The 17,525-nt window shown below is 36.0% G+C and overlaps 2 protein-coding genes and 1 non-coding gene across 5 annotated transcripts; all 3 read right to left on the bottom strand.

Annotated features, from left to right (window-relative positions):
- Positions 1-818: 818 nt before the first annotated feature.
- Positions 819-5,939, bottom strand: LOC137744304 (glycine-rich cell wall structural protein 1.8-like). Its single transcript, XM_068484146.1, has 3 exons — positions 5,708-5,939; positions 4,456-4,549; positions 819-1,008 (listed from the first exon to the last, which is right to left on the bottom strand). The coding sequence occupies exons 1-3, from the start codon at positions 5,937-5,939 to the stop codon at positions 819-821; spliced, it is 516 nt and encodes a 171-aa protein (XP_068340247.1).
- Positions 5,940-11,427: 5,488 nt separating this feature from the next.
- LOC137744947 (PRA1 family protein A1-like) lies at positions 11,428-14,040 on the bottom strand. Of its 3 annotated transcripts, none has more exons than XM_068484770.1 (8): positions 13,645-14,040; positions 13,397-13,437; positions 13,218-13,296; positions 12,541-12,627; positions 12,376-12,464; positions 12,164-12,235; positions 11,944-12,059; positions 11,428-11,773 (listed from the first exon to the last, which is right to left on the bottom strand). In XM_068484770.1, the coding sequence occupies exons 1-7, from the start codon at positions 13,800-13,802 to the stop codon at positions 11,956-11,958; spliced, it is 630 nt and encodes a 209-aa protein (XP_068340871.1). In that variant the 5' UTR covers positions 13,803-14,040; the 3' UTR covers positions 11,428-11,773; positions 11,944-11,955. The 3 variants fall into 3 exon arrangements, with proteins under 3 accessions (XP_068340871.1, XP_068340869.1, XP_068340870.1); XM_068484768.1 differs by having other exon boundaries at positions 11,428-11,794; positions 13,645-14,035; XM_068484769.1 differs by having other exon boundaries at positions 11,428-11,740; positions 13,645-14,035.
- A 53-nt stretch (positions 14,041-14,093) lies between these two features.
- On the bottom strand, positions 14,094-14,167 carry TRNAV-CAC (transfer RNA valine (anticodon CAC)). Its single transcript has one exon. It is a non-coding gene; the product is annotated as a tRNA-Val (tRNA).
- Between the last annotated feature and the right edge of the window lie 3,358 nt (positions 14,168-17,525).

The following is a 17,525-nucleotide window of genomic DNA, read 5'->3' as shown; positions in this document are numbered from 1 at the left end:
ACTTGATACAATCAAAATAGAGGACGAAAACGCGGTTATGAATAATCAAAACTGTAAAAGTTTGCCAAGACGGCTTTCCCTACATGAATTCATATTATTATAAGGAAAGGTATTATATTTAGACATACAAAATTGACACAGTACTCTATCAGTGATGGAGTTTAACATATAAAAGTAGAATTAATTTTATTTGTGTGTCGATGTAGCATTATTAATTTGTGAGAGTATTGCTATACGTTAAAATATGACTTTTTGTTTATAAGAAACAAAAAATTACAAAAGAAGTCTCTAAAACAACCAAAAGCAAAACAATCCCATAGCCAAGAGCTTTCAAATCCGATTATTAGCAGAATTCTAACCAACAACATCTACAACATTTGCCACAAACTTTGCCTGCTTATAAACATGGCGAAAGAAAATGTCCACCAACTGGCAGAGTCATCCTCTCAATAGAATATTTGAATAATGAAACTTATACAGAAGAATATAGCAAATCTCTGAATAGAGTATTTGAATAATGAAACTTATACAAAAGAATACTGCAAATCGGAACTCGGAAAATGCTAGAAAGATCATGTTTTTTAGACTATATTTTCTAAACCACGTGATGTGACGTTTGATGGTTGAATTCTTTATTTAATGATTTAAAGAAGAAGTTCAACTATCAGCCATAACATAATGTGGTTTACAAAATATGGTTTGAGTATATGGTTTCTCTAGCATCACCTTTACAAATCTGAATCAGACCTAGCATCAAACTAACTGCTAAAAGCAAGACAACAAGTTAGGGCACCATATGGTGTGAAATGAATTTGTTTTCAACATGCACTGCTACCAATTCCTCCTCCTGCTCCTCCTCCGCCACCAAAATCAGCTCCACCGCCATGGGCTCCACCGCCAAAGTCTGCTCCGCCATGGAAGCCTGCTCCTGCAGCATGATTATGACGATGGTGATTAAGATTACCACCAGAAGTTCCTCCACCACCAAAGCCTACCGAGGTACGTCCTCTACAAAAAAAACCTAACGCAGTAACTACAGCCATTCCAACGAACACAACAATCAGGAAGATTTTCCAAGGCTCCATATTTATCTACTATTGTCTGCTTGATACTCCCAACATTCTCCCCTTTTATAGACAAACATTTACTAAAACGTTTGCTTAATGATTCAAGGTTGAATTTTATTACATTAGTTTCAAATTAACATGTGTTAGTTTGAAGAGTATAACCATTGACTAGTGGTCGAATGGACAAGTCAAACGCGCGCGGTTACGCAAACCATAACCAGAAGAGCACGTATATAATGATTTTGGCTCCATTTGGTAGTTTTTTGTAGGGGGTCTTCGTAACATGACAAGTATCCGTGTGCGGGTCAAATACTATATTATATATGGAGATGGATTGTCCGCCCTTCCATTTTCATACTTTTTTCATGCTTTCCTGAGATGTATGATCACGGTTAAGCCACGTCAACATTTTATATTAATTTTTTATAGAAATAATAAAACAAAAAGTAATAGGAATATAAAATGTTGATGTGGCTTAACCGTGACCACACAAATAAGAGAGCATGAGGAAAGTATGGAAATGAGAGGCAGACAATCCACCTCCATTATATATATGATTTGTCGATCGTACGAGGAGTTTTGCCATGTTGGTGTAGATATGTAGATGGGATTACGTGTGCAAGTATTATTGTTACTTTCGAGTCTTTGACAGCTATACGTATAACGATTAATGTTCCAAATATGCAATTGGCACTCCATGATTTGGGTTATGCTTACGTAACAATTACTTATGCAAGTCCATTTAGCAATTTTCACGCAACCTTTGGATGAACGGACTCCAAATCCAGAATATTAATAAGGCGTAATGGTTTTTATTTTATTTTATTTGGTTACAAAGGGACCTAAAGCCCAAGCAAAATCACTAAACAAAAAAACATCATGCTCATGGGGCTTGCACAAACAACCCGGGTCCTAGCAACCCCGAAAATATCATCTAGGAGTAAATCAACAATTGAAGCAGGAGGGTCATCCAACATAATAGATAATAGATAATACAGTCTAGGTCCAAATAAAAACTTAGTTTTGCCAAGCCATCAACCATCATATTCCTTTCTCTATAAACATGACTAAGATCATATTGCTCAAATTTGAGCAATCAAGTGATGACAGCCATATTAACAAAGAAGCCAAGGAGTGCAAATCATTTGAAAAGTGACATTGAAGCAGCAGAGTCAAATTCAACAAGTATCTTCATAACACCCTTATCTAAAGCCATTTTCAGACCATCGAACGGTTAGTTTACTCAAAAACTTTATAACCAAAACTTAGTAAGATATTAAAAGAAGCAGAAGAAAAAAAAAAGAATTTCGAATGTATTGCATGTGGTTCTTTGAAGTACATTCTGCATTTGGTTAGCTTTTGTAAGAAAATTGACCGTGTCATCAAATCCAGTATTTAAAGCCCCAATACATATTCACTAACTCTTTTTAGTACGACAATGATATATAATTATTTGGGTGTAAACAACTCCCATTGGGTAATGGTAATTAGTTGAAACTGCGATGAAGTACATATTTTCATCGAGACACACTTAGCTAATTACATTTTCATTCCTTGAGACGTATTTATTAATCACCTTGTATTTTAATTCCATCTAAGTGAATATGTTGAATGGTGTCGCAAGGGGGGAAGACAATTCATTGGTGCTAGCGGTGTCCTCAAAAATTCGTCAGGGGCATGGATTTTTTATTTTTGTGCTAATCTTGGTCGAGGTGAGATTCTCTGTGTTGAAGTTTGGAGTGTTTTTTTATTGAGCTGCAATTTGCATGAAATAATGGAATTAAAAAGATTATGGTGAAATCGAATTCTGCACTTGTAGTACAATTGGTTTCAAATGCAAAAGTGGATAATTACCCTCTGGGAAGTTTGGTACTAAATTATAGTACCCTTATGCACCAAAGTTGGTCTCGTAAAATTCCTCATCTTTACACTGAAATTTTTTTTGTTACTGATGGTTTAGCTTGTTTAGATTTATCATGCAATTTGGGTCAAGTCTTTTTGAGCAAGCTCATCCTTCTGATCATCTGGTACTAATTGTAAATATAATTAGGGTCTCCTGTTCTCGTGATTTAAATGGAGCCCATATGGTAACACCTCAAATGACTAGCATGCAGCTAGATGGATTTGATTTCTACTTTTCTTACATCAAGTCACATGGGAACCCCTCAATGTCTCCCCAGTTCCAATCCCTATGACCATTGATTGACAGAGTGTCTTATGTAATGTTAGAGAAACTAAATTTGTAAACTAAATCTTGCAAACTAAATGACATAAAAGTTGATGATTAGATTGTTGATTGACGTGCTTATTTTTTATTAGTGACACATCATTTAATTTATAAATTTAATTTACAAATTTAATTTATCTAACATTACTCTCTTAATTAATAGTTGACGAGGGCAGTACGTTCCAATCATATGTTGATGAGAAGGCCCACCTAATTAGGCATAAGAAAATACTAATTAAATTTGCCTATTATATGGACAAATGGAGAGAACCCAACATTATTACAATCGGAATTGAAATTACCAGATCAGATCCTAACAAAGTAATAGAATAAGAAAAGAAAAAAGAGCATCATGGGAAGTTTAAAGGCAGGATCCTTTTCCTAGGGATCTCGCAATCATGTCTGTTCATCGTATATTATACGGTTAGTTTTCGTTAAATACTATTTATATTTGAATTTTAAATTTTAAAATGATTTGTAACCGTACGATTTACGATAAATAGACACGATTGCAGGATCTCTAGAATCCTTAGGAAAAGGATCCGACGCTCATCCTTTTCCAAGTTTTAATAGCTGAAGAGAAGCGTCAATTAGTCAACAAATTACTTGGAAAATAACCAACTACAAGAGTACTAATATTTTATATCTGACTTCACAATATACATGAGATTTAGACACTTGAGTTTAACCCGCATCCTTGAGTCTGGTTTAAATTGGTGAGTTGCAAATATTTAGTTAACAAAATCTGATTATGAGAAATGGTAAAATGAATAAAAATTATCAATTTGTGAGGTTGTTCCGAAGGGGCCTAACGAATTCGTAATTAGAATTAGAAGATCTCTTTTAATTGATTTGAGCCTTGTTAGTAGCAATTATGTTTTACTGTAGCACAAATGACATGATATATAGGGATGAACAGCTGGTCTTGTAAACTAAAACAGCTGGTCTTAACCATGGAAAAAGCTAAAAGGAGAGAACAGGGATGAAGAGAGGGGGCGGGGGGTTGAGGAAGAGAATGTCTAAATATTCAACAAACGGCCCCAGCATCGCAGCTAATGCAGGCGTTTCCGGAGCTTCCATCGGCATTTAGGCGAGGATTGGAACCGAGGCAGAAACATATCAGACCTAACACTACTATGATACAGCATGCCGTCCCTATACCTGCTGCCAAGTACAGAAAATGCTTCATGATATTGACTCTTCCGAATTCCGATATTAACCAGCGATCCTCCTCCTCCCTCCTCCCTCCGCTCCTCTGCTTAAATAATTTTCACCGTCGTGTAGTCTTAACAACTTTTCATGCATGCATGCTGTTTCTGTGTGTGTGTGTGTAATACTGTTAGACCCCCCGACATCAAGAAAATTAATGCGTACGCATCAAAAAATTAATTTGTCGATCATTAAAGTGTTATATATCTACCTTCTAAACCTTTTAAATCTTTATTTTTTACTTCTATTTTCTTGTTTTTTTTTACTCAAACAATTCAACATAACAATATCCACTAACGTAAAAAAATAGTATAACTACAACTAAAAAACTATCTAAAAATACGACAAAATTCTATAAAAATTTGCACAATCACAATCTTAATTAATTTGAAGTGCAACACCTAGTAGATTTATGATGGTATTTTTTCACGCCATACTGCTCCGTATCTTTAATTTATTATTGGAAGGAATTAAAACGAGAAGACTAATATAATCAAGATATGATCTCGTTCTCGTGTGGAGGAATCAGCAGCGAATGAAATCTGGGGCAGGGGAATTAATTGTAGTGCTGCACGTGGGCTATGGGCCGGTCTGTAGATTGAAGCCTTAAAGCAACCAATGTCCCGTAATTCTCCTCTTCTCTTATTTTAAGCCACGTGAAAACTATATCTCAAGAAGATGTTAAATTTTAAAAGTAAAATTTACATTTAAAAGTTTATGGGGCAGTTTAATCTTTTTTTAAATTTTGTTCTCCATCTGATGTGTCAATTTCAAATTATTATTTATTACATTATTTATTTTTATACTTGTGATAAGTATTTTTAGAACAACCAATAATAATAAAAATGAAACTTATAAAGAAGAATACTGCAAATCGGAACTTATAAAGAAACTTATAAAGAAGAATACTGCAAATCGGAACTCGGAAAATACTAGGAAGATCATGTTTTTTAGACTATATTTTCTAAACCACGTGATGTGACGTTTGATGGTTGAATTCTTTATTTAATGATTTAAATAAGAAGTTCAACTATCAACCGTAAAATAATGTGGTCTACAATATATAGTTTGAGTAGATGGTTTCTTTAGCATCACCCTTACAAATCTGAATCAGACCTAGTATCAAACTAACTGCTAAAAGCAAGAAAACAAACTAGGGCACCATATGGTGAGAAATGAATTTGCTTTCAACATGCACTGCTACCAAGTCCTCCTCCTGCTCCTCCTCCGCCACCACCAAAATCAGCTCCACCGCCACCAAAATCAGCTCCACCACCATGGGCTCCACCGCCAAAGTCTGCCCCGCCATGGAAGCCTCCTCCTGCAGCATGATTATGACCATGGTGATGAAGATTACCACCAGAAGTTCCTCCACCACCAAAGCCTACCGAGGTACGTCCTCTACAAAAAAAACCTAACGCAGTAACTACAGCCATTCCAACGAACACAACAATCAGGAAGATTTTCCAAGGCTCCATATTTATCTACTATTGTCTGCTTGATGCTCCCAACATTCTCCCCTTTTATAGACAAACATTTACTAAAACGTTTGCTTAATGATTCAAGGTTGAATTTTATTAAATTAGTTTCAAATTAACATGTGTTAGTTTGAATAATATAACCATTGACTAGTGGTCGAATGGACAAGTCAAACGCGCGCGGTTACGCAAACCATAACCAGAAGAGCACGTATATAATGATTTTGGCTCCATTTGGTAGTTTTTTGTAGGGGGTCTTCGTAACATGACAAGTATCCGTGTGCGGATCAAATACTATATTATATATAGAGGTGAATTGTCTGCCCTTCCATTTCCATACTTTTTTCATGCCCTCCTGTGATGTATGGTCACGGTTAAACCACGTCAACATTTTATATTAATTTTTTATAGAAATAATAAAACAAAAAGTAATAGGAATATAAAATGTTAATGTGGCTTAACCGTGACCACACAAATAAGAGAGCATGAGGAAAGTATGGAAATGAGAGGGAGACAATCCACCTCCATTATATATATGATTTGTCGATCGTACGAGGAGTTTTGCCATGTTGGTGTAGATATGTAGATGGGATTACGTGTGCAAGTATTATTGTTACTTTCGAGTCTTTGACAGCTATACGTATAACGATTAATGTTCCAAATATGTAATTGGCACTCCATGATTTGGGTTATGCTTACGTAACAATTACTTATGCAAGTCCATTTAGCAATTTTCACGCAACCTTTGGATGAACGGACTCCAAATCCATAATATTAATAAGGCGTAATGGTTTTTTTTTTTTTTTGTTACAAAGGGACCTAAAGCCCAAGCAGAATCACAAAAAAAAGAAAAACATCATGCTCATGGGGCTTACACAAACAACCTAGCAACCCCGAAAATATCATCTTGGAGTAAATCAACAATTGAAGCAGGAGGGTCATCCAACATAATAGATAATACAATCTAGGTCCAAATAAAAACTTAGTTTTGCCAAGCCATCAACCATCATATTCCTTTCTCTATAAACATGACTAAGATCACATTGCTCAAATTTGAGCAATCAAGTTATGACAGCCATATTAACAAAGAAGCCAAGGAGTGCAAATCATTTGAAGAGTGACACTGAAGCAGCAGAGTCAAATTCAACAAGTATCTTCATAACACCCTTATCTAAAGCCATTTTCAGACCATCGAACGGTTTGTTTACTCAAAAACTTTATACCCAAAACTTAGTAAGATATTAAAAGAAGCAGAAGAAAAAAAAATAATAATTTCGAATGTATTGCATGTGGTTCTTTGAAGTACATTCTGCATTTGGTTAGCTTTTGTAAGAAAATTGACCGTGTCATCAACTCCAGAATTTAAAGCCCCAATACATATTCACTAACTCTTTTTAGTACGACAATGATATATAATTATTTGGGTATAAACAACTCCCATTGGGTAATGCCGTAATGGTAATTAGTTGAAACTGCGATGAAGTACATATTTTCATCGAGACACACTTAGCTAATTACATTTTCATTCCTTGAGACGTATTTATTAATCACCTTGTATTTTAATTCCATCTAAGTGAATATGTTGAATGGTGTCGTAAGGGGGGAAGACAATTCATTGGTGCTAGCGGTGTCCTCAAAAATTCGTCAGGGGCATGGATTTTTTATTTTTGTGCTAATCTTGGTCAAGGTGAGATTCTCTGTGTTGAAGTTTGGAGTGTTTTTTTATTGAGCTGCAATTTGCATGAAATAATGGAATTAAGAAGATTATGGTGAAATCGAATTCTGCACTTGCAGTACAATTGATTTCAAATGCAAAAGTGGATAATTACCCTCTGGGAAGTTTGGTACTAAATTATAGTACCCTTATGCACCAAAGTTGGTCTTGTAAAATTCCTCATCTTTACACTGAAATTTTTTTTGTTACTGATGGTTTAGCTTGTTTAGATTTATCATACAATTTGGGTCAAGTCTTTTTGAGCAAGCTCATCCTTCTGATCATCTGGTACTAATTGTAAATATAATTAGGGTCTCCTGTTCTCGTGATTTAAATGGAGCCCATATGGTAACACCTCAAATGACTAGCATGCAGCTAGATGGATTTGATTTCTACTTTTCTTACATTAAGTCACATGGGAACCCCTCAATGTCTCCCAGTTCCAATCCCTATGACCATTGATTGACAGAGTATCTCATGTAATGTTAGAGAAATCAAATTTGTAGACTAAATCTTGTAAATTAAATGACATAAAAGTTGATGATTAGATTTTTGATTGACGTGCTTATTTTTTTGTTAATGATACATTATTTAATTTGTAAATTTAATCTACAAATTTAATTTATCTAACATTACTCTCTTAATTAATAGTTGACGAGGGCAGTACGTTCCAATCATATGTTGATGAGAAGGCCCACCTAATTAGGCATAAGAAAATACTAATTAAATTTGCCTATTATATGGATAAATGGAGACAACCCAACATTATTACAATCGGAATTGAAATTACCAGATCAGATCCTAACAAAGTAATAGAATAAGAAAAGAAAAAAGAGCATCATGGGAAGTTTAAAGGCCGGATCCTTTTCCTAGGGATCACGCAATCATGTCTGTTTATCATATATTACGTGGTCAGTTTTTGTTAAATACTATTTATATTTGAATTTTAAATTTTAAATGATTTGTAACTATACGATGTACGATGAATAGACACGATTGCAGGATCTCTAGAATCCTTAGGAAAAGGATCCTACGATCATCCTTTTCCAAGTTTTAATAGCTGAAGAGAAGCGTCAATTAGTCAACAAATTACTTGGAAAATAACCAGCTACAAGAGTACTAATATTTTATATCTGACTTCACAATATACATGAGATTTAGACACTTGAGTTTAACCTGCATTCTTGAGTCTGGTTTAAATTGGCGAGCTGCAAATATTTAGTTAACAAAATCTGATTATGAGAAATGGTAAAATGAATAAAAATTATGAATTTGTGAGGCTGTTCCGAAGGGGCCTAACGAATTCGTAATTGGAATTAGAAGATCTCTTTTAATTGATTTGAGCCTTGTTAGTAGCAATTATGTTTTACTGTAGCACAAATGACATGATATATAGGGCTCTCATAACAACCATGTATTTAATGTACAGACCTTCGTATTTTAGAGCAAGAAATAAGGGGCAAACAGTCTAATCTTAGAGACTCCCGAAAACCCTAATTCACTTCTTTCTACACTAAAACAGCTGGTCTTAACCATGGAAAAAGCTAAAAGGAGAGAACAGGGATGAAGAGAGGGGGCGGGGGGTTGAGGAAGAGAATGTCTAAATATTCAACAAACGGCCCCAGCATCGCAGCTAATGCAGGCGTTTCCGGAGCTTCCATCGGTATTTAGGCGAGGATTGGAACCGAGGCAGAAACATATCAGACCTAACACTACTATGATACAGCATGCCGTCCCTATACCTGCTGCCAAGTACAGAAAATGCTTCATGATATTGACTCTTCCGAATTCCGATATTAACCAGCGATCCTCCTCCTCCCTCCTCCCTCCGCTCCTCTGCTTAAATAATTTTCACCGTCGTGTAGTCTTAACAACTTTTCATGCATGCATGCTGTTTCTGTGTGTGTGTGTGTGTGTAATACGGTTAGACCCCCCGACATCAAGAAAATTAATGCGTACGCATCAAAAAATTAATTTGTCGATCATTAAAGTGTTATTTATCTACCTTCTAAACCTTTTAAATCTTTAGTTTTTACTTCTATTTTCTTGTTCTTTATTTTACTCAAACAATTTAACATAACAATATCCACTAACATAATACAACATAATATTGCGTATACAAAATCAGCAGAATAATATTGTGTATGCATGAACAAGATAGATATATATGAGAAAAAAAAAAGAAGAAGATATATACATATATATATTTATGCAGTATGATGTAAAAAAATAGTATACCTACAACTAAAAAACTATCTAAAAATACGACAAAATTCTATAAAAATTTACACAATCACAATCTTAATTAATTTGAAGTGCAACACCTAGTAGATTTATGATGGTATTTTTTCACGCCATACTGCTACGTATCTTTAATTTATTATTGGAAGGAATTAAAACGAGAAGACTAATGGAATCAAGGTATGATCTCGTTCTCGTGTGGAGGAATCAGCAGCGAATGAAATCTGGAGCAGGGGAATTAATTGCAGTGCTGCACGTGGGCTATGGGCCGGTCTGTAGATTGAAGCCTTAAAGCAACCAATGTCCCGTAATTCTCCGCATCTCTTATTTTAAGCCACGAAAAAACTATATCTCAAGAAGATGTTAAATTTTAAACGTAAAATTTACATTTAAAAGTTTATGTGGCAGTTTAATCTTTTTTAAAATTTTGTTTTCCATCTGATGTGTCAATTTCAAATTATTATTTATTACATTATTTATTTTTATACTTGTGAGAAGTATTTTTTGAACAACCAATAATAATACAAATGATTAAAAAAAATTAATTACAATCACTACAGATAGATTTGAAGTTGCTGCCAAAATGATGTCAATCTATGTCATGTCACATAGGAATTGGTATTTCAGTTGAAAACAATGAAGGCGTCATTTTTTACTGTTATTGCTCGTGGACTTTTGGACTTCTCTGAAAATGCTCAATAGGTTTTTTTTCTTTTTTGAAAAAAAAAATTATTAGATTGAGAAAAATAAATAAAAAGTTAAGGATAGAATTAAATACAAAAATTTATCAACAAAACTGTTTACTTTGCCACTCAATAAATATGAAAAATTTAGCCCAAAGGCGACAAATTTAAGTAAAATTGCACGGTCAATCAGTCATAACAACTTAAGCACGTGAGAAAATAACATTTTTTGCTACTTTTATTAAAAAACATTCGATTTGTTGCTTTTGTATGCAATACGAACCCCACTCTCAAATACTGTTGAAGCTTTTTTAAATATTACACTACTTTCTGGATGATAATAATACATCTGTAAAAGTTTTCTTTCCTTTCCCTTCTCTTTTTACTTTCTTTTTTCCCAGCTAAATTCATTGGCGGGCATTTTAATATTCCTTTGTATAAAGTAGGCGGTGTTACGTTAGATTAACAAACCAGTTTAGCTGTTCTAATCAAATTAATCTCATTTTTCCATGATTAATTAACAGGAAACCCAGTTGACCACTCAATAGCAAAGGATGTATCTTGTTTTAAAAACAAATCCAGAAACCTGTCTCTAGGTTTGCAGCCGGTCATTAAAATTGTTTTACAATCGAACCATGAATTCATGGTTACGATTCTTTCTATATCTCTCTCATCACATGATTAGACTAATCAAACGTAAACTCTAATCTCATCAAGCAACGGAAACCTACTAACAGAACTAATTCCAACATACAATATCCTTTATGGGCATATTTTCGAAAGCACTAGATCATATAACTCATGCAACTAAACTAAATCACTGCATTCTATTAAAAGCAACAGAGTTTATGGCAAGTAGAGAGGGCACAAAGAACGCACGCTCATATGTTCTATGAATGTTAGCAACGACTGCACAAAGTAAGGCCCTCTTCAATGTTTCTTACACAAACGGACAGCGAAATGAAGCAATTTTCTTTACATTAACAAAGTTCATCAGAATTTACATCCAGCTGGTGATTTGCAAGGGTAAGAGGCAGCTTTTACCCGAGTCCCGAGAACTCCAGTTTAACCAATGTTATTTGAAGGCAGCCACAGCGAAGCTCAAGTTTAGAATCACATATCTTGTATGAAATTCACAATCAACAGCACAATGTCTAAATAGAAACAATAAAAGGCTGTTGAAGAAGAAACATGTAAAACAAAACTGTATCAATTCATTCGTATCCACTGAATGTGAACTAGAAACGTACATGATTAACAGCGAGTACAAAACAAAACGAACCCGCACAAAAAATAGACAAATAAGAATCAAAGCATCACTCACATCTTAGGAAGGCTACAGCTCACTATAGTTGCGCCAAACTGCGCGAAATTCCTCACGGTAAGTGTTCAGGCGTGCTTTCAAATTTGGTGTTCTGAAGCTTGCATGCAACAAAGTGGCTGCAAGACAGATGGAGAAAGAGACAGAGGAACAGAGAGTAAATCAATTACAAAGCATACAGCATGTGAGTTAAAAGAATATGGATTATAGGAAAGGAACATACCAAGAAGTCCAAAAGCGAGTGCCCACAACACAGTTAAGAGACCACAGGTGACAAACCATAGAATGAAACTCACTACACATAGGAAATGAATGGTTAGTAAGTAATGAAATAATTGCTTGTTGATATAAATAAACACCAAAACAAATATTGAAGTCACAAACTAGCTTGCTTTGACTACTCCAGAACAAAAATAGGGAAGAGGATTTACGTACCAGAAGAGAATATCATGACAAACACCCATCGAGGCCGACCACATATGAATATTGCTCTTTTAGCTGATGGACGTCCACGAATTACAGGCCTGGAAATAATTAAACAGTCTATGAAACAACTGCACACGGTTCATAGTAGGCCAAATGATAAGCAACAAAACTTACGTAAGAGGAGGTCTCATTTTAGCAGCTAAATGTGGAGAGAATTGTCTCACGGTTCTTGAAACTTTCTCACTAAAGGTACCTGCAAAGCTGTAAAAAATGGTACTTACAATAATGCCTTAAATAAATAACAGATAGTAACCCGTAAGTAAATAAGGGATCATACAGCTTATGCAAGACGCTTGTTGGAAGATCAGGGATTTCAGGATGACCCTTAACTGTTGACTCAACTGTTGAGAAGTGATGATATATCATCGAAATACAAATTCGTTTACTATGAAAACAATGACTATAGACGACACTATGTTTGCTATCTAGGATTGGATTGGATTGGAATGGATAACCCACTATATCCCAGACACCAAACGAGACCTAAATGGTTTAAGTAGACTCATCTAAGGGCACAAATATATAGAAACTGAACTTCAAATACTCTATTTCACCTTTCACAACTCCAAAATTAATTGGCGATACTAAGTTATTCTGCAAATAACTGTAAAACTATAACATGCTAAAGCAAACGCCGAGGTATAAACCACAACAAGGACAGTGCAGTGATTTCCAAATAAAAAAACTGATAAGAAGATTTGACAAGGAATGCTAAATTAATGCACTGAGCCGGATAGCCGATTAATCCAAAAAGTAATCACTAGTATGTGAGCAAGATTAGAGTGTATTACCTGTCATTAAGAAATGCAATGCTGAGCGCAGTAAGAACAGCCGCAATAAGAGCGAGTGGCCTCCGGAGAAAAGCCAAGCCTGCAGTTGAAATTTGAGATTTTAACACACGTTTACACGCACAGATAAGGCATAAGATTGGCAATTAGAGAAAGTGATTTAGGCTGCCTTGTTTGCTCACCAAGGACTAACACGATCAAAAGGAAGTAATTGGTCCTGTAACTGCACAAAATTCAAAAAACCGGAAATTAAAAAAAAAACGATTAATCATAACTAAATGAATAATTCAAACATCTAATCGCAAAAACATCAAAATTTGAGATGAATTTAGTACAAGAAAATTAAGTCTTACATTCGTATTACAACAGCCAAATCAAATAAGGTGAATTAGGAGGGAGAGAGAGAGAGAGAGAGGGGGAGGGATCGTACTAGTAAAGATTGCATTTGAGGCGGCTATTCCATTTGGAGGAGGATCTGGGGATGGTGAACCTGGAGAAGAATTCGGAGAGAGGGCGCGGCGGAGAAGACCAGTCGACTTCGCGGAGGGCGTCGATCACATCCTCCGCCGTGACGTTGCCCCAATCCATTTCTGTGGCGGCGCTTCGAAACCCTAGCTAAGACTGAGCCGAACGGAGAAGAAGGTGAGGACTGAGGAAGAAGGAGACCGCGATGTCGAAACGGTGGTTGGGTGACGGAAAAAGAAACAGAATCGTCGGGAAAGAAGGGATCGGAGGGAGTTGGGTGGTGGTGGGTTTTTTGATATGGAAATTTGAGGAATTGGGGGAAATGAATTATATGCTGGGGAAGGAGACTGGACCAAGTTAACGACTCGGGATACTGGCGAGTAGGCCGCCACCCGCGAAAATTAAAAAAATAAATGTCTGAGCCCGGGTTCGAACCGGGGACCTCTAGTGTGTGAGACTAGCGTGATAACCGACTACACCACCCAGACGCTATAGCTGAGAGTTGTTGCTATTCTTTCATTAACCATGAGGGTTTGGAAGTGATTCGCACCAAGCATATGCACGGTGTCACAATAGCCAGTAGGGGCAGTTTGGAATTTGCCATGCTTTTTTAAAAACTGTTTTTTTTTTTTAATGTTTTAAGAATAATTAGTTGTAAAATAAAGCAATTGACCGTTTGATAAACTATATTTTAAAAGTGTTGTGAGTATGAAAAGTTATGTAAAACCGTTTCGTAAATTTTACTGTAAAATAATATAATTGTATATAATGAAAAAAATGGACATGGTAGTGGGGTGGTGGTGATGCAACAATGGTGAGGGCAGTGGTGGTGCGGCAACAGTGGTGATGGTAGTGACAAAGGATGGAGGCATGGTGGTGGTGCCAATAATGGGTTATGGTGGTTGGGATGTAGAGGTAACAATGATGGTAGATGTTAGTGGCACTTGTGTTTGTGGTGGCAGTGGTAGCGGCTATGGTTATGGTGGTGATGGCAGTAGTGGTGGCATTGACAACGACAGTGGTGGTGATGGTTGTGATGGTAGTAGTGTAGTTATGGTGGTGGTAATGACAGTAGTTGGGTAAGGTTAGTGTTTGAAGTAATGTGTGGTGGTGGCGGTCACTTTGTTCCCAAGAGATAAAGTGAGCAACAAAGGTTAAACAATGTCAATTTTGAAAAACTAATCAAGGCATTGCAAGAATCGAAAATATTCATTAAAGACTAAAATTCGCTTTTTATTAAACCAGTTTTTAAAGATAATCTACATGCTGCTTTTAAAAGCTGTTGTTTAGATGTCATTGTTATAAGATAAGCAAGATATTCTATTTTTACTAAACACTTTTTAATTGCTTAAGTTTAAAGTAAAGCTGTTTTTTTTTTTTTTTGCAAAAAAAAAAAACAATACCAAACATGGCCTAAAATGTTGAAGTGATTTTATAAGCATCTTTCTCATGTGTTTTGCTTTGTAAGTGATTATGTGACTCGTAATGCAGTTCTTACTTCTCAATGTATTCTCAATTTCTCAAGATGTCAGAAAATCGACCATCAAATAAAAGCAAAACCTTACTTGAGGAGAGAGACAAAACTCATTAAAAAACAAAACTTTTATGTTTTTGTTACTTTGCAGAGTTATGAATTTTTTTATACAAGAGTTATGATATTATTTCCCGACGGTGCATTACGTCATCTACCTATTTATTTTTTGCATTATTTACATAGTGACAAATGTCAAAACAACAACTATCATTCTAAATTGAGACCGACCAATTCGTCTTATACTCACATGAAAATACTCAATGGTGTGTGAACTTACGGTTCTTGAAAAATACGAATTTATATATTATATTTGTTCTGTGGCGTTGGATCAATTTGCATAAAAATTCATCAAATAAGGCTATAACATTTTTTATTTTTATTTTATTTTTTACATATATATGGAGGCCCTTGTGTGACATTCCACATTGTCCAGGGAAGTGATCTTTATATGTATATTCTCATCCCTACCTTGTAGAAAATATGGAAGAGAATGTTTTTTCTCATTAATTTTTCTCTACAAGATTACAAGGATATATATACATGATACAAATGTGTAGGTAGGACAAGGTAGCCGTCCTAGTGTGTAGGTAGGATATGGTAGGACGGTTGTAGAGGACAAGGTAGCCGTCCTAGTGTGTAGGTAGGACAAGGTAGGACGGCTAGTGTGTAGGTAGGACAAGGTAGGACGGCCGTAGGACGGCTTGACGGTTGTAGGACGGCTTATTCTTCCAATAATAATATTATATACAATTACACAAGGTCTCCAACCATATTCTTTATTTGTCTAACACTCCCCCTCAAGTTGGAGAGTGGATGTCAAGAACTCCCAACTTGCGTAACATACCCGAAAACTTTTCTTTCCCAAGAGGTTTGGTAAACAAGTCTGCCAACTGTTGTGCCGTACCCACATGCTTGGTCTCTATTGTGCCATCTACAATCTTATCTCGTATAAAGTGACAATCCATCTCAATGTGACGAGTTCGTTCATGAAAAACAGGATTGACAGTTATATGTAACGCTGCTTGATTATCACAAAATAAAATGGAATGACCATCCAAAGGAATGTTCAAATCCTTCAACAAAAAACGAAGCCAAACTATCTCGCAATAAGCACCTGCCATGACCCTATATTCCCCCTCTGCTGAAGAGAGCGAAACGGTTTTCTGTCGTTTCGTCCGCCAAGAAATCAAAGAACTGCCCAAGAATACACAATACCCAGTAGTCGAACGGCGAGTGATAGGGCAACCTGCCCAATCAGAATCACAAAACGCAGTTAACTTGGTCTGGTTGTCAGAACGAAATAATAAACCTTGACCTGGAGTAGTCTTCAAATAATGAACAATACGAAGCGCAACATCCATATGAGATATCCTTGGCTCGTGCATAAAACGGCTTAGAACATGCACAGAATAGGTGATATCCGGCCGATTGATAGTGAGATATATTAACCGACCTACTAATCGTCGATACTTTTCAAGATCCTTGAGAAGTTCTCCTTTATTAGCTAATTTTGTGTCATCCATAGGAAAAGCAATGGGTCATGCTCCCAAAAAACCATAGTCCTTGAGAATCTCTAATGCATACTTGCGTTGAGAAATATAAATCCCTTGTTTGGAACGAGAAACCTCAATACCCAAAAAATATTTTAAATCACCAAGGTCTTTTATCCGAAAATGATTACGGAGAAAAGACTTCAGAGAATTAATGGCACTAGCATCATTGCCTGTAATCACAATATCATCCACATAAATGAGCAAAGCTGTGAAAGAAATACCAGACTTTTTAGTGAACAATGAATAGTCAGCTTTGGATTGTTGAAAACCGGTAGAAATGATGGCACTAGTGAATTTGGCAAACCATTGGCGAGAAGCCTACTTAAGACCATAAAGTGACTTGTGAAGGCGACACACAAGATTCTCCCCCTGTCGCCGAAGACCAGGAGGAGGAGACATATAGATTTCTTCATATAAGTCACCATGTAAGAAAGCATTATTAACATCAAGCTGATGAAGAGACCAAGACTGACTAGCAGCAAGAGCAAGAAGACAACGCACCGTAATCATCTTAGCAGTAGGAGAAAAAGTGTCATGATAATCAATACCTTCAGCCTAAGTGAAGCCTTTAGCAACCAAACGAGCTTTGTAGCGGTCAATAGAGCCGTCGGAATTGTGCTTGAGTTTGTACACCCACTTACAACCAATGAGAATTTTGCCAGGGGGCAAGGAAGTTAAAGTCCAAGTACCATTAGCATGTAAAGCTTGAAGCTCCTCAGTCATAGCACGTTGCCAATTGGGGTCAGTGGCAGCCTCGGC

Source organism: Pyrus communis, chromosome 9 (genome assembly GCF_963583255.1).
Source record: "Pyrus communis chromosome 9, drPyrComm1.1, whole genome shotgun sequence".
NCBI classification, from domain to species: domain Eukaryota; kingdom Viridiplantae; phylum Streptophyta; class Magnoliopsida; order Rosales; family Rosaceae; genus Pyrus; species Pyrus communis.
This window is presented reverse-complemented; position numbering and strand designations above follow the sequence as displayed.

What these genes read in the sequence shown, in the direction of transcription:
- LOC137744304 (XM_068484146.1), bottom strand. Translation starts at nt 5,939, where the DNA reads ATGGCTGTAGTTACTGCGTTAGGTTTTTTTTGTAGAGGACGTACCTCG. An exon ending in AGGAGCAGGAGGAGGACTTG is followed by an intron (nt 4,550 to 5,707) that starts GTAGCAGTGCAT and finishes TTATTTAAGCAG; the next exon opens with AGGAGCGGAGGGAGGAGGGA. An exon ending in TTTTCTGTACTTGGCAGCAG is followed by an intron (nt 1,009 to 4,455) that starts GTATAGGGACGG and finishes TTTTTTTTGTAG; the next exon opens with AGGACGTACCTCGGTAGGCT.
- LOC137744947 (XM_068484770.1), bottom strand. Translation starts at nt 13,802, where the DNA reads ATGGATTGGGGCAACGTCACGGCGGAGGATGTGATCGACGCCCTCCGC. An exon ending in ATTGCATTTCTTAATGACAG is followed by an intron (nt 12,628 to 13,217) that starts GTAATACACTCT and finishes CATTTTTTACAG; the next exon opens with CTTTGCAGGTACCTTTAGTG. An exon ending in ACTCGCTTTTGGACTTCTTG is followed by an intron (nt 12,060 to 12,163) that starts GTATGTTCCTTT and finishes TCTGTCTTGCAG; the next exon opens with CCACTTTGTTGCATGCAAGC.